Source organism: Stegostoma tigrinum, chromosome 10, assembly GCF_030684315.1.
Source record: "Stegostoma tigrinum isolate sSteTig4 chromosome 10, sSteTig4.hap1, whole genome shotgun sequence".
NCBI lineage: Eukaryota > Metazoa > Chordata > Chondrichthyes > Orectolobiformes > Stegostomatidae > Stegostoma > Stegostoma tigrinum.
In genome coordinates this window covers 84,960,788-84,976,753 of record NC_081363.1, presented here as the reverse complement: position 1 = coordinate 84,976,753, position 15,966 = coordinate 84,960,788, and the positions used below count along the sequence as shown (strand labels likewise).

At 45.1% G+C, this 15,966-nt stretch overlaps 2 protein-coding genes across 2 annotated transcripts in view; one reads left to right on the top strand and one right to left on the bottom strand.

The window, feature by feature from the left end:
- rtf1 (RTF1 homolog, Paf1/RNA polymerase II complex component) overlaps positions 1 to 8,725 on the bottom strand; it is a 67,479-nt gene extending 58,754 nt beyond the window's left edge. The window contains exon 1 of the mRNA XM_048537115.2: positions 8,675 to 8,725. Coding sequence (XP_048393072.1) covers positions 8,675 to 8,698 — 24 coding nt within the window. The 5' untranslated portion in view covers positions 8,699 to 8,725. The remainder of the gene's footprint in view (positions 1 to 8,674) is intronic.
- ndufaf1 (NADH:ubiquinone oxidoreductase complex assembly factor 1) lies at positions 7,891 to 15,069 on the top strand. The gene is made up of 4 exons (XM_048537116.1): positions 7,891 to 8,381; positions 8,866 to 9,051; positions 10,670 to 10,744; positions 13,336 to 15,069. The coding sequence occupies exons 1-4, from the start codon at positions 7,917 to 7,919 to the stop codon at positions 13,474 to 13,476; spliced, it is 867 nt and encodes a 288-aa protein (XP_048393073.1). The 5' UTR covers positions 7,891 to 7,916; the 3' UTR covers positions 13,477 to 15,069.
- The last annotated feature ends 897 nt before the right edge of the window (positions 15,070 to 15,966 follow it).

The following is a 15,966-nucleotide window of genomic DNA, read 5'->3' as shown; positions in this document are numbered from 1 at the left end:
ACAGTCCAAAGATGTGCAGATTAGGTGGCTCGGCTGTGCCCGTAGTGTTCAGGGGTGTGTGGGTTATAGGGGAATGGGTCTGGGTGGGATGCTTCATGGGGTGATGTGGGGCCGAAGGGCCTGTTTCCCCACTGTAGGGAATCTAATCTAATCTAAAACATGAAGCAGAGAGAAAACAGTGAATTATCGACAAGTGTGTGTCTGATGTCCGTTCTGGAGAAGATGCTAGAGTCCATTATCAATGTTTTCCAAGTGCTGCACTATAAAATCTATCAGCATGGATTTACAAAAGGAGAACCATGAGTGACAGCCCTTGACATCATGGCCACATTCAACCAGGTATGGCATCAAGGAGCCCCAGCAAAATTGGAATCAATGGGAATCCAGGAGTCCTACCTGGCACAAGGAAAGACAGTTGTGATTGTTGGAAGTCAGTTACCTCAGCTTCATTATGCCTCTGCAGGAGTTCCTCCGGAAAGTGATCTAGGCCCAACCATTTTCTGCTGCTTCATTAATGACCTTCCATCCATCATAAGATCAGTAGTGGGGATGTTCACTGATGACTGCGTAATGTTCAGCATCATTCATAACTCCTCATACAGAAGCATCCATTGTCGTGATTGTAACAAGGTCATCCAGGTGGACCTTGCAGAATGAGTTCCCTGATTGCACCAGATTAACAGCCCTAATCAGCGAGACTTGGCTGACAGATAAAAATAAGAGTGTCAGATATCCTGTTTACTCTTAGAGGTGACTCCCAGGGAATTGGTTTGGTTTCATGGACTGGTCACATGAAAGTAAAGTGTGACTTGGTGATACAATAGCGGCCTCTGTGGATTAATCTCAGTGGTGACGAGAGCATGCTCCTGAAGAAATTTGCTCGCAACTGCCATCTTTGAATGGGGAGAAGCCTTTCTGGCATCATGTCATATTTGGAAAGCATGACTTCTTTGATTATGCTGTTGAAGACTGGGCCCAGCATGTAGAAAGAATGTGGTTTTTTTTCTGTCTGACCAAATGACAGCAATGAGTAATTCTCCTGAGAGCTGGTGGAACCATAGTTTTTTTTCAGTTATTAGGAGCTTAACTTTCCTGAGGCACCAGATATTAAAACCTTGATAGATTTAGTTCAGGAATACTATGACCCCCCAAGCCGCCTCTAATTCTGGGAGGCAATCGGCAATTTGAGAACCGGGGAATCCATATCGGGATTTTTAATAAGGATAAGCAAATTGTTAGTGGCACATGATATTGGTTTAACCCTTGATGAGATACTGAAACCTTTTGGTATGCGTGGTTAATAATGTAACCATGCAAAAGTATCTACTAGCTGAACCCCAACTGGATTTCAAACAGGCACTACAACCAGCTTTGTCACTGGGTAATGTAGCAAGTGGAACATATGCGATACAGGGCATTCCAATGAAAGCGGACACCCTCAACAGTCAAACTGAGCTTGGGCAACACCACTTGAGTGAAGGCAATTGCATAGCCTTATTCAGGACATATCCTAAACAGAGGAACTCCAGGTCAGCCTGCAGCAAAATCACAAAACAAAGCCAAACCTTGGCAATATGGTTAAAATTTTCTGCAGGATCTAGGCTGACAAGCCATTCTATGCTGTCTCAAGATGGCAAGAGTCTCGCTAGGCACGAATTGAGTAAAAGAAAATTCATAGGCCGGTATCCAGGAGAGTGCACATCCTGGAAAGTCCACCTGTATATGGTTTGGAACAGTCAAATTGGTTCTGATTTGGATGTTACTGAACAATCAAAATAAAAGTCTAGTTAAATGGTCATCCATTATATTGGATAAATACCCAACTAGAGGATTTATACACAAAGCTGGCAAGGGTGTTGTCCTTCATGAAGCTGGACATGTGGCAAGAAATTATGATTAGATGCTACAGTTAATACCCATAGCGTTTTATACTAATATACGAGACTACCATTTGGGGTGTCGGCAGCCTGTGCTGTATTTAGGCAGACGATGGAGAACGTTTTACAAGGCCTAGCCCAGGTCTCCATTTAATCTAGATGACGCGCTAATAACAGGGAACACCAATACGGAGCATTTAGAGAACTTGGTGATGGAGCACCGGCCCCTGTTAAAATGCAACAATATCTGGAAGATGTCCAGGCTTAATGTGACAAGTGGCTAGTAACATTCACACCTCACATATGCCAGGCAATGACCATCTCCAATAAGAGACAATCTAACCACTGGTCCTTGATATTCAATGGCATTATAGTCACAGAATCCCCCACTTTCAACATTCTGGGGGGTTATCATTGACCAGAAACTCAACTGGACTCACCACATAAACATAGTGTCTAGAAAAGTAGGTCAGAGGCTAGGAATACTGTGTGTCCTGACTCCCAAACCCTGTCCACCATCCACAAGGCACACATCAGGAGTGTGATGGGATATTCCCCACTTGCTTGGATGGGTGCAGCTCCATCAACAGTCAAGAAGCTTAACACTGTCTAAGACAAAGCAACCACCTTGATTGCCACCTAATCCACAAGAATCTACTCCCTCCACCACCAATGCTCATTAGCAACAGTCCTCAACATGCTGTTCAGAAATTTACCAAAGATCCATGTCCACTTCAATCTAGAATGACAAGGGCAGCAGATACAGGGAAAAATCACCACCTACAAGTTCCCTTCCAAGCCACACTCAATCCTGACTTTGTTGCTGGGTCAAAATCCTGGAATTCCTTCCCTAAGGGCATTGTGGATCTACCCACTGCACATGTCCTGCAATGATTCAAGAAGGTAGCTCACCACCACTTTCTCACCTTATCCAATCCTGGTCACCCTGTTATAGGAAGCATATTATTTAGCTGGAGAAGGTTCAGAAGAGATTTGCTAGGTTGTTGCTGGGAATGGACTGTTTGAGTTATGAGGATAGGCTGGGACATTTTACACTGGAGTGTGGAGGTTGAGCGGTGACCTCATAGAGGTTTTTAAAATCATGACAGGCATGGATAAGGTGAATGGCACTTGTCTTTTTCCCAGGATGGGGGTATTAAGACTGGGGGCATCCTTTTAGAAAAGACATGGGGGGCATTTTTTTTTTGCACAGAGGCTCGCGTGCGGAATGAACTTCCAAAGGAAGTGGTGGATATGGGTTCAGTTACAACATTTAGAAACAATTTTAAAAAGTACAAGCTTAAGAAATGTTTGGAATGATATGGAGCAAGCATATGCAGGTGAGACTAGTTTGGTTTGGGATTATGGCCGTCATGGACGGGGTGAGACCGAAGGGTCTGTTTCTGTGCTGTATGACTCTATAACTAGGGATGGGCAATAAATGCTGGCCAAACAGAAACATCCTAGTCTGTGAGAGAACAGAACTAAATAAAAGAAAAATCTATTAGAATTTTTTATGTACATCACTAGTAGAAATATTCAGGGGAGCCAGAGATGTGGTTTATTTAGATTTACAGAAGGCTTTTGATAAATTTCCACATAGGAGATTAACGTGTAAAATTTAGAGTGCATGGATTAGGGGATGTTGTATTAAGATGGATAGAAAATCGGTTAGCATGACAACACAGTGTGGAGCTGCAGGAAAACAGCTGGCCAGGCAGCATCAGAGGAACACTAATGTTGACGTTTCCGGTCAGGACCCTTCTTCAGAGATGGGGTGGGGGAAGGTAGCTGGGAAATAAATATAGAGAGGAGAGGTAGGGCTGAGGAAAGTAGGTGGGATGGTGATAGGTGAGTGCAGGTAGAAAGTGGTGGGGATTGGTCAATGGGATGCATGGTGTGGATAGGGTGGGAGCGAAGCTAGACAGATTGTGGTCTGTCTGGTCGAGGAAGCAGGAAAGAGAGGGGAGGCTTGGTCATGGGATGAGGCTGGCAGCAGAGAGATTTTAAAGCGGGTGAATTCTATGTTTAGGCCATGGGGCTGTAGGTTCCCAAGGCAGAATATGAAGTATTATTCCACCAGTTTGCATGTGGTGTCATAGTGACACAAGAGGAGGCCCAGGATGGACATGGAGTGGGACGGGGAGTTAAAATGGTTGGTGACCGGAAGGCATTGTCATTTGTCACGTACGGAACGCAGGCGCTCTACAAAACGGTCTCCGAGTCTACATGTGGTCTCACCTGATGTAGAGGAGGCCACATCAGGAGCAGGGAATGCAGTAAATCCGGTTAGAGGATGTGCAGATGAACCCCTGTATGATATGCAAGGTTTGTTTTGGGTCTTGAATGGAGGTGAGGGGAGACGTGTAGGGGTGGGTGTAGCACTTCCTGTGGTTGCAGGGAAAGGTTCTGGGGATGGTGGGGCTAGTGAGGAGAGTGGAACGGATGAAGGAGTCATGGACCGTGTGGTCTCTGTGAAAGGCAGATGGGGTGAGGAGAGAAATATCTCTTTGATTAGGGGGTCAGATTGTAGGTGGCAGAGAATGATACGCTGGATTGCAGAGGTTGGGATGTTGGTATGTGAGGACAAGGGGGAATTCTGTCTTTATTTTTACTGAGGTTATGGGATGTGAGGGTAGACGTGCAGGAAATGCAAGAGATGAGGTTGAGAGCATTTTTGATCACCGGGGGGGTTTGGGGGGAGAAATGTTACGGTCCTTGAAATAGGAAGACATCTGGGATGTGCATGAGTGGAACGCCCCATCTTGGAAGCAGACGTAGTGGAGGCAGAGGAACTGGGAGTAAGGGATTGCATTCTTGATGGAGGGTGGGTAAGTGGAGGTGTAGTCCAGATAGCTACGGGAGTCAGTAGGCTTGAATGAACTGCCAGTTTCGAGGCAGTCACCAGAGAAGGAGATGGAGAGGGAGGTATCGGAGATGCTTCAGGTAAATTTGAGGTTGGGGTGAAAGATGTTAATAAAGTTGAACTGTTTAAGCTCCTCGTAGGAGCACGAGGCAGCACCCATAGTCATCGATGTAGTGGAGGAAGAGGTGGTATTAGGTATTCAGAAGTCTGGTTAAGAAACATTGCAGTCAATTTTGAGGGTATTTGAAGATTTTAATTTTACTGTGTTGTGACTGTCTGTCTGAACAGTATTCCTGGATTAATACTGTATCCAGTTGTTTTGTAGCTGTTGGGGGTCCCATTATCTTCACTCATCAGTACTATATGCCCCTTGTTGGTTCACGACATGCTGGTGAGTCTATTCACTGCATTTCTGAGCCAAGCTCCTTCCTCACAATTGTCCTAGTGTCATCTATTTTGACAACCTGTGCCCAGCTTTTCCCTTTAGCATGTTATTTTTGAAATGTTAAAGTTCCTGGAATATTCACTTCCTAACCTTTGAGAGGTCACAGAATACAGAAATCATTGTACAATATGGATGACAATTGGTTGAGGAGACAGGAAGTCAACATAATAAGTATTACACACTGATTTGGTCTCTCTGCCTAAGATACACTTGATGTGGAGATGCTGGTGTTGGACTGGGATGGACAATGTCAAAAATCACAACACCAGGTTATAGTCCAAGTTTATTTGAAGACACAAGCTTTCAGAGTCTCATTTCTTCTATACTTGTCATAGATGGAGTGCAGCAGCAGTTCACTCAGCTGATACTGGGGCTGACAGGACTGTCCTTTTTAAGGAGAGATTGGACTGACTGGGCCTATGTTCACTCGTTCAGAAGGATTAGAGAGGGATCTGATTAAAACGTAGAGAATTCTAACAGACAAGATACAGGAAGGATGTTTTCCCTGGTTGGGGAATCTAGGACCAGGGGACTTAGTCTCAGGATATGAATCAGACTGTTTGAGACTGAGATGAAGAAAAATGTCTTCACTCAAAGGGCAACGAATCTGTGGTGGACAAGTCACTGAGTAATTTCTCTTTCCCGAATTTTTCAGATGTTAGCGATGAAAGGGTACAGGAACTAAGCAGGAACAGGGTACTGAGTTGAATAATTAGCCATGATCATATTGAATGGTACAGCAGGCTCAAAGGGCCACACTAGGAGGTTGGGGATTAGGAGGATTTCTGAGGGAGGGGGTCACTTGAGGTCTGGGGCTTAAGACCGTTTTATGATAGGTTTCTTAGAATTTGAGGTTTGGTCGGATTCTTGGGAGGAATTACTGAAGGATTGAGGTGAGGAGGATTTTTTGAGGGGAAGGGTTTTGCTGGGGATGTGGAGGACTTTTTAGGAGATTAGTGGGGATCAAGATCAATTGTAAAACCATTATATGTATGAACAGAAGTTTGCTATTCAGCCCATTGAGTCTGCTCTGCCATTCAATAACCTTGTAGCTGATCTGATAATCCTGAACTCCACTTTCTTGTCTTTTCCCATGACCCTCAATTCCCTTACTGATTATAAATCCGTCTCTATCAGCTTTTAATATATTTAATAACCCAGCCTTGACAACCCTCTGTGGCAAAGAATTCCACAGATTTGCTACTCTGAGAAAAGAAATTCCTCATCTGTTTTAAATGGGCAACTCCTTAGATTGAGACAATGCCCTCTACTCCCAGACACACACTCTCAGGGCAAAACAAGCTTTCCACATCTACCCTGCCAAGTCTCTTCAGAATCTTCTGTTTCGATAAAGTTCCATAGTCTCAAAGTACAGGAAGCAGATTTAAGATTGATGAGTAACTTCTTCACCCAAAGGGTTGTGAATCTGTGGAATTCCCTGCCCAGTGAAGTAGTTGAGGCTAACAAAAACAAAGTTGCTGGAAAAGCTCAGCAGGTCTGGCAGCATCTGTGAAGGAGAAATCAAGAGTTCACATTTAGGGTCTGGTGACCCTGCCTCAGAACTTCACAGATGCTGCCAGACTTGCTGAGCTTTTCTAGCAACTTTGTTTTTGATTCTGATTTACAGCATCTGCAGTTGGAACATAGAACATTACAGCACAGAACAGGCCCTTCAGCCCACGATGTCTTTTGGATTTTAAGTAGTTGAGGCTACCTCGTTGAATGTTTTAAGGCAAAAATAAATTTTCAACAGTGATGGAACAGTTATGGTGAGTAGGCAGATCTGAGTTGACGACAATATCAAGCTGTTATCTTATTGAATGGCGGACCAGGTTCAACGGGCCAGATGGGCTATTCCCGCTCCCGTTTGTTATGTACTCATTCCATTAAACTCCAATGAATACAGGCCCAATCTACTCAACCCCCTTCACTATACAGGGGTATCTTTAGCATTTACTGAGTTATTTGAGGACATTTGGAAGTCTCACTGGGATAATTTTGGGATACATTTGGGAAGTATATATGGGGGCGAATATTTTGGGGGCATTTTACAGTGATTGAGGGGTAACTTTGGGGATATACTGGGGTATTTGGGCTATTACTGGGATATTTTGGGGGAGCATTTGGGAGTTTTTCTGTGGTAATTTGGGGAGGTCTACCAGCATTCTTGGTGGGGTGGACACCGGGTATTTTTTTTGGGATGCATTTTGGAATTTTACTGTGATAATTTGGGTGGGTATAATATTATGGAGGGATGGGGTTACTGGGCTATTTTGGGAGAGGGGCATTTAGGAATTTTACTGTGGTAATTTTGAGGGGTTTACTGGCATTTTGGGGGAGCATTTGAGAGTTTTACTACGGTAATTGAGGGGAGTGTATACTAGTATTTGGGGAGCATTTGGGAGTTTTACTGTGGTGATCTTGGAGGTGTGTGGTGGGGGAAGAGTATACTGTCGTATTTGGGGCGTGGGGTGGGAAGAGAGATCATCGGGCTGTTTCTGTGGACTTTACTGGGGTATTTGCCGGGGGAGTGCGAGTGAAAATTTTCTGCAACAATTTGGGGGTCGTTTTGGAGTTTTTTTTTATTGGGATAATTTGGCGGCGGCGGGGAGAGAGATGTATCGTTGGGGTTATGTTGAGCGTGTTTTTACTACGGTATTTTCCGGGTAATTTCTGGGATTTTTTTGAGGCCTTTCCCCCCCCCCCCGTTACCTGGGAAGCGGTCAAAATGGCGGGCCGCCTCAGGTTGTTGTTGTTGCCGCCGCCGCGGCCGGGCGGCGGGCTGCTGTCCCCGTCGCCGTTCGGGGTCCGCGGTTACCGGCGTCCCGGGGCCCCGGCAAGCCCGCAGTCCGCGCCCTGGAGCTGGCTGAGGCGCGGCGACTGGCGGCAGGGCGTGCGCCGGCACTGGGGCCTGTTGTGGGCCGAGGTGGTGGAGAAGCTGCGGGGCCCCGGCGGCCTCCGCCAGGAACTGCTCGAGCAGAACCGCGTCCTGTGGCAGGCGCGGGGAGCCGGCAGCCTCGACCACTGGCTCGTTTCCAGCGACCGGGAGATCGGGGGCCGCAGCCGGGCCCGCCTCAGCGTCGGGGCCAACGGCAGGACGGCGCTGCTGAGCGGTGAGCTCCGCACCGAGCCCCCCCGGGACGGAGAGACTCGCTACAGCGGCTACTGCAGCCTCAGGAGCCGCCAGCTCAAGGTGCCGGGCCCGTTACCCCACCCACACCCACTCCCCCCACACTCTTTCCTCCTCTCCCACCACACCCACACTCCCCACACACTCTCTTGTCCCCCCCCACCACACACACACACACACACACACACACACTTCCCCCCCCCCCCCACACATTTCCCCCCCCCCCCCCACACATTTCCTTCCCTCCACGCCTGTCCTCCACGTGCCCCTCCTCACAGAGGGTGAGCCCCTCCTCAATTCTCCATTTCCCACGCATCACTCCATCCTGGACTTTCCTCCACCCGTGCCTCACTCACCTGCCCTCTTTCCTTGTTCAGCATTCTGTCTTTCCCTCTTGCCCTTAACGCTCGAACCCTCTCAGCTCTTTACCCCCACCCCCCCCGCTACAACCATGTAGCTCACATGGACAGTTCCCCACAGTGCGTGTGGAGTTCCCAGTGAGTGTGCCGTCACTGCCATCACATCGACTTTCTGCCCCTTTCCACAGGGTGCCTTTGACATCAAGAAGTACCACGACCTGACAAACTTCAACACGCTGCATATTCGTCTCCGAGGGGATGGCCGTCCCTGGATGGTAAACATCAGCAGTGAGATGTACTTCAGCCATCAGAAGGATGACCTTTACAGCTATTTCCTCTTCACCCGGGGAGGCCCCTATTGGCAGGATGTGAAGGTAGAATGGGTTTTCCTCCCTATTTATCTGAAGGTTTTGCTTTATCCTGTGGTTGCAGGATCCCAGTGGAAAATCCTCCATGTATTAGATGTGGAACAATGGGGAGCCTCAATAGGCACCACTCCCATTCCAAAGACCTGAGCTCTTCATTTAGACTGGCAATACCGGACGATTCTGTGGGAGACCTCTACTCCCTTCGGTGGGGATTAGAGTCATAGCATAATGAAATTGGAGCAGGAATTGACCGTTGGGACCTTTTGAGCCTGTTTTACCATTCCCTATGATTATAACTGATTTTTAGGAAAGATTTAAAAGGATGTTACCAGAACTGGAGGGCTTGAGTTATAAGGAAAGGCTGGATAAGCTGGGACTTCTTACACTGGAGTGTAGGAGGTTGAGGGGTGACCTTAATAAAATCATGAGGGTCATAGAAAAGGTGACTAGCAAAGATCTTTTCCTTAAGGTGGGGGAGTTCAAAACCAGGGGACATATTTCAAGTTGGGAGGGGGAAGATTTAAAAGGGACTTGAGGGGCAACTTTCTCCAACACAGGCTGTTATGTATGTGGAATGAAGTGCCAGAGGAAGTGGTAGGTCACCCCTCAACCTCCTACACTACAGTATAAGAAGTCCCAGTTACAACATTTAAAAGCTATTTGGACAGGTATGTGAACAGGGAAGGTTTAGGGAGACATGGACCAAACGCAGGCAAGTGGGACTAGTTCAGTTTAGGAAATCTGGTCAGCACTTTCCTATCCACACCCCGTAATCTGTCAGGACAAAGATAAGTGAAAATAAATGCAATGATGTGTCTTTCTGGAGTCAGAAAATTCCAACGTTTCATAAACCTAATCGTGAAAAGATTCTGCCATGTCTCAGTCATAAACAATTGGCCCCTTATCCTGAGCCTGTGCTCCCTGCATTCCAGATTCCCCTTCCCAGGGAATTTATCTTTCAGTATTGACCCTATCAAACCCTTTCAGAATCTTACATGTTTCAATGAGATCGTCCCTCATTTTTCTGATCTCCAGAATGAATAAGCATAACTTAGTCTTTAATCATTGTACAGCCCTTTCACCCAGGTGCCAATGTAGTGAACCATTTCTATACCAACTCCAATAAAGGACATCCTTCCTTAAATATAGAGACCCAAACCGCACACTAAATTTTAGATATGATGGTAACTAGCCCCTGTACAATTGGGGAAAGACTGCCTGATTACTTGCTGTAACTACGGGCTGGCTTTCTCTGCACAAGTCTTTATTATTTTCAGTTGCTCGTCAGCATTGCTAACAAGGCCAACAACTTGTTGCACATTCTTAATTGCCCTTGCAAAGATGGGACTGAGCTGCCTTCTTGACCCACTGCAGTCCTTGGAAATTTGACCCGGTTACAGTATAGGAATGACAATATAATTATAAGTGAGGATGGTGTATAGCTTGGAGAGGAGCTGTAGTTGGTGGCGTTCTCATGTATGTGCTGCCCTGGTCCTTGTAGTTGGTAAAGGTCACAGGTTTGGAAAGTGCAGGAGCCTTAGTAAGTTGATCTCTCTGCCTCTCAATACGCTCAGTGCACCCAAAGGAAACTTTTCTAACGTCTCTGTTTCTTGTGTTTTTCCAGATTCCGTTCTCCAAGTTTTTCCTGTCTAGTCGGGGTCGAATCCAAGACAACCAGCATCCATTGTGGTTGGACAAGGTTGGAGAACTTGATTGAGCCAGTGTTTAAACAAACCCCGTTTTGGTCTGACAATCATGTCAATGATCAGCAGAACTTCCCCTAGGTTTACGTGGCTTTCGCAGCTGGCGTGAGCACAAGGCAATGCCATTCAGCATAATTTCCCCAAGAATTGGCAGTAAAAACCAATACATTCCACCAACCCCCTTCCCTCTCCAGCCCCCCCACCTCAAAAAAATTGTCAATCTTGTGTGTACCCTCTCCAGACGTATCTTTCTGGAGGAGCAACGTTCTTGGTTGAGTCTTTGCTGGGGCACTGAAATGTGTTCTGTAGTGCCACCATGGCTGATGCAGTCAGCAATACCATGCCTGAACCTTATGGAAGATGCCTTTGTGCATATGTGTGGCCTTTTTTTAATGCTACTGCTGGTGTAAGATAGATATTAAGATGAATTCCCAAAATATTCCCGAGCAATAAGAGCAGCATTGACTCTGAAAGTCTCGATTGAAGCCCCAGAACCACTGCTGCTTTGTTTTTGACGCCTCGAGAGCTAATGTTTAATAAGCAGATGATCCAAAGAGGGAAGTGCATCTGCTGAGGGCACTTTGTCTGAAAGTCTCCAGGCTTTGAAGGACAGTACTCCACTAGATTCCTCCTTACTATTGTACATTGAATCAGTGTGGCAGGATGAATGGCAACAGGAAGTGATCCTTAAACAGCTGCTTGAATTTCTCAGAATAGTCAGCACATTTAGTATGGTTGGTTGAAGTGGAGCTTGTTTAATAATGCTGATGCTAATGATCATTGGTCGGGCATCTTTCTGGGATAAACACAAATAGGGTAGTGATTGTTCTCTTAAACAGTGGATAAATTCTGCAAAGATCAGATATGGACATTTTATAAAAGGGAGTGAGTTTGAACCTTGTTTCTGGGTGAAGTGTAAACCTGAGAGAGGAATCGCAACCTGTGTAATCAGTTGGCTGCCTTCCCAAAACTGTGTTGGAGTGGGACATATAGGAACAGGAGCAATTCTGTCACTCAAGCTTGTTTCTCCATTCAACAAGGTCACACCTGATCTTTGACCCTCACCTTTGCCCCAAATGCCTCTTGATGCCTTCAGTTAACAATCTGCCAATCTCCGCTTCAGAATTTACACCAGCATCAATTGTTGTTTGTGTAAGACAGTTCCAGACTTCTAACTTTTGTAGGTAAAATTAATTCGTTCCCTGAAAAACCTGGCTGTAATCTTTAGACTCAGTTCACCAGTTCTAGAATCCAAAAGCAGTGGAAATAGGATAGGTAGTGGGAGATTAACACTTGGGCAAACATCAATCAAACCTGAGATAAGAAGGTGTAGATCTGCATCATGTGGAATGTCTTCTTGGACCTGGGTTGGGGGGTGACGGGGAAGTGTAGGGAGCAAGTGTAGCACTTCCTTCCTTCAGTTGCAGGAAAAAGTGCCGGGGGTGTTGAGGCTGGTGGGGAGTGTGGAGCAGATAAGGGACACACGGAGAGAGTGGTCCCTCTGGAAAGCAGATAAGGATGGGGAGAGAAAAATGTCTTCAGTAGTGGGGTCAGATTGTAGATGGCGGAAGTGCTGGAGGATGATGCATTGAATCCGGTGGTCGGTCGGGTGGTACGTGAGGACGAGGGAGCGATTCTGTTTTGGTCGTTATTGTGGGGAGGGGTTGTGAGGGATGAGTTGCGGGAAATGAGAGACACCGATGGAGGCATTTTCAATCACTGTGGAAGGGAAGTTGTGGTCCTTGAAAAATTAGGACATCTGGCATGTCCGGGAGTGGAATCTCAGGAGCAGATGTGGCGGAGGCAAAGGAATTGGGTATAGGGAATGGCATTTTTTGCAGGAAGTGGGTGAGAGGAGGTGTGTTCTCGGCAGCTGTGGGAGTCGGTGGGCTTGAAATGGATATCAGTTTCCAGGTGGTTGCCAGAGATGGATTCAGAGAGGTCCAGAAAGGTGAAATCTTAACCTTATCAATTCTAGTAAGTACAACCCTATAGTTGGTGTAATCACTCCAGAATTTAACTTCTGGAGTCAGGTTATGATTCTAATAAATCTACCCTACAGTCTCTGCAACTACAGTCAAGGGCGATATATCCTCACAAAGATATAACGTGTAAAACTGCTCACAGTACTCCAGACATGGCCTTCCATAACCAAAGCATTTTATACTTTATACGCCGCCCCCCCCCCCCCCCCCCAGATGTTTTCTGTTTTCCCTTCAAAGGATCCTGTAGTTGGAATGGAACAGGGCAAGTAAAGTGGGGAAAATTACCTTTTTGAGGTAGAAGTTATGCCCCTTTGGAGATTACTGCCCAGACTGTGACAGCAATGTGCAATTGTGTGACATATAGAGAATACCACAAGGTGCCAGCAGATCTGCCTTCTAGTTAGAGAAGTAGAAAGCTAACTTGCTTTGCCTGCCTATGTTCTTTGGGTTTTGTTTCTGGAGTGAGCTGTTGAAGTTACTGGGTCCAGAGAGGGTGGGATTTGGGGCTTTGTGGGGAGAAGGATGGAATTTTACTGATCCCAGCCTTAAGTAAGCACGGGAGGACCTTGAGCATGTTCCTGAAATGTGTTGGTTTGTTGCAGATCAACACAATTGGCTTCACGCTGGGTGACAAAGTAGACGGTCCATTCCAACTGGAAATCGACTTCATTGCTGTGTGCAATGACCGGGCGCACACTGAAGAATTTGCTTATGAAAAATACAAAAGGAATCCAGAGGTATAAATAGGTTCACTGGAATATGTAAACTTAGCTGGATCCCCAGGAGCTCAGTAACCTCTGTCTGGTGGTCTAACACTGCACTCACTGAGCCAGTTTGGAGAGAGCGGTGGCTGACTCTGAACACGTCAATATAAATAACATCTGACCTGCATCTAGGAAGATTTAAATGTGTGTGGAGAACTTCTAATCATGTTTGGCTTTATAAGCAATGTCCTATGCATTCTATTCAACAACTAATGTACCCTTTTGGGAGGTAGCTCCTATTCTGTTGAGTTGATGGTGTAACTTTGGCATGCATTCATTTGTACCCTGCTATCGTGTTGATTGCCCTGCACTGACAGCTTTAAGGTAGTTGGTTGTTAAATTATGGACTGAAGTTAAATGTACAAAAGGCAAGGTGGCCTAGAAAATTTCAATTGCTGCTTTTCTAAGACCTAGTATTTATATAGCACCTTAAACTGAGTGTCCCAAGGTGTTTTAACAGGAACATGAATCAACTAAAACTTGACACTTGTCCACTTGAAGAAATACTGTTGTTAAATCCTGCTCGTCCCTTTCACTACCATCCTGAATTACAATCTCTGCATTATCAACAGTTCTCCAATCGCAGCCTGTCAAGCAACACCAATTTAAATGGAATATAGTCAAAAGGGAAGAAAAATATTGGGCAAAGGGGAGATAGTGGGAAAGGGAGGAGGAGATAATAAAGAGAAGAGACAAGAAACTGGCATAAGCAGATGCAAGATGGATTTGATGTATACTTCTGTAAACATGCAAATTCAAAGGATAGGCCATTTGGCCCCTTCAAACTTGCTCCACCTCTCTTGAAATTTCATGGATGACCTGAAAATGGCCTTAAACTCTACTCTTCTGAGTGCCTCATAATCTTTGATCCTCTTGTAAATCAAACTCCATGCTGAATATAGTCAATGATATATGAAAATTGACCTGATATAAATAATCCTGTTGATAGTATTTCCATTCAGGTGACTACAATGCAAAACGATTACAACAATAGTTTATTTCACACTTTATAAATGGTGCCTGAATTTCACAAGTGTTTTTGTAGTGACTGTTACATATGAAAGCCTATGTTTCAGTTTGGAGTTATTTTGAGAGTGATATTTATAATATCTGACATAAGGTTGTTTGAAAGGTGAGGCATAGGGATCTCCAATAATCAAGCATCCATATTTTGCAAAGTGATAACATTTGCACAGGAAGTTTGTTTATGTAATTCATGTTATGGTTCCAAAGGGCATTCTATTGGCACAAGAAGCTTTTAGAGAAATGTATTATTTGTGTTACTTGTAATGGAGGGCAGCAACCATTAATGAATGTTATGTAACAGTGTGTTAAAATGTAATTCTTGGAAACCTGGCACAGCAAGAATATTGATCAGAGATAGTGGGAACAGCAGGTGCTGGAGAATCCAAGATTACAAAGTGTGGGGCTGGATGAACACAGCAGGCCAAGCAGCATCTTAGAAGCACAAAAGCTGACGTTTTGGGCCTGGACCCTTCATCAGAAAAAAAATTGTTTTGAGTTAATGAGGTTATGAAAGAATTAAATAAAGTTGTCTGCTGTTTTAATGAATGGTTTCTGAATTTCTATGTCATATTTCTCTAATGTGGTGAAATCACTCTCATTCAGTTATAAGCTGACATGTACTTAAAATCCATCAGCCCACCTTGATGCTGGACATGCTTAATATTCTTCCATAGCATGAATAAATCCATTTTTTTTTTTGGAAGATGTCAATTAATGCCACCCAGGCTTAATAGTTCTTTTAATGAGGAAGAGTGCTCCAAACTGCCACAAATGTTACGTGAAGAAATTCTCCTTGTCACCACCAAAGAATTGCTTAGCTCTAGTTTTAATATTATTCTTCCTTGTTCTAGATTGCTCCCTCATCCCTGCACAGAGTAAAGTTTTTCTGTGTGCCACATCAACTGGTTCAGTACCTCAGACCACCAAAGTCAGGAATAAGGAAGACCAAAATTAAGGTCTGCTCAAGTGAATTAGAGAAAGGATTAGGGCTCTAAGGTACAATGCCCCTACTTCTGGCCAGAAGATCTGGGTTCAAAACTTAGCTGCCATGAAGTTGTGTCATAAAACATCTGAACAGGTTGATTTTAAAAGAGAAAGCAGGTAGTTAGGAATAATGGGGACTCCTTAAATTGCCTTTAAACGTTTGACTCTGAATCTGTAATCTCAGTCACTGGATCTCGCAACCAAGACGACTGGATGGTGGACAAGCTTTGGGGATTTAGGTAGTGAGTTAGCCTCTGCTTGCTCTTGGAGCCACACTATTTGTATGGCTAGCTCAGTTCAGTTTCTGGTGAATGGTAACCCCGATAATGCTGACAATGGAGCTTCAGTGATTGTAATATCATTAAATAGCAAGGGGTAATGGTTAGATTTGTCTCTCATTGCCTGGCCTTTATGCGACATGAATGTCACTTGCAACTTTTCAGTCCAAGCGTGGATACT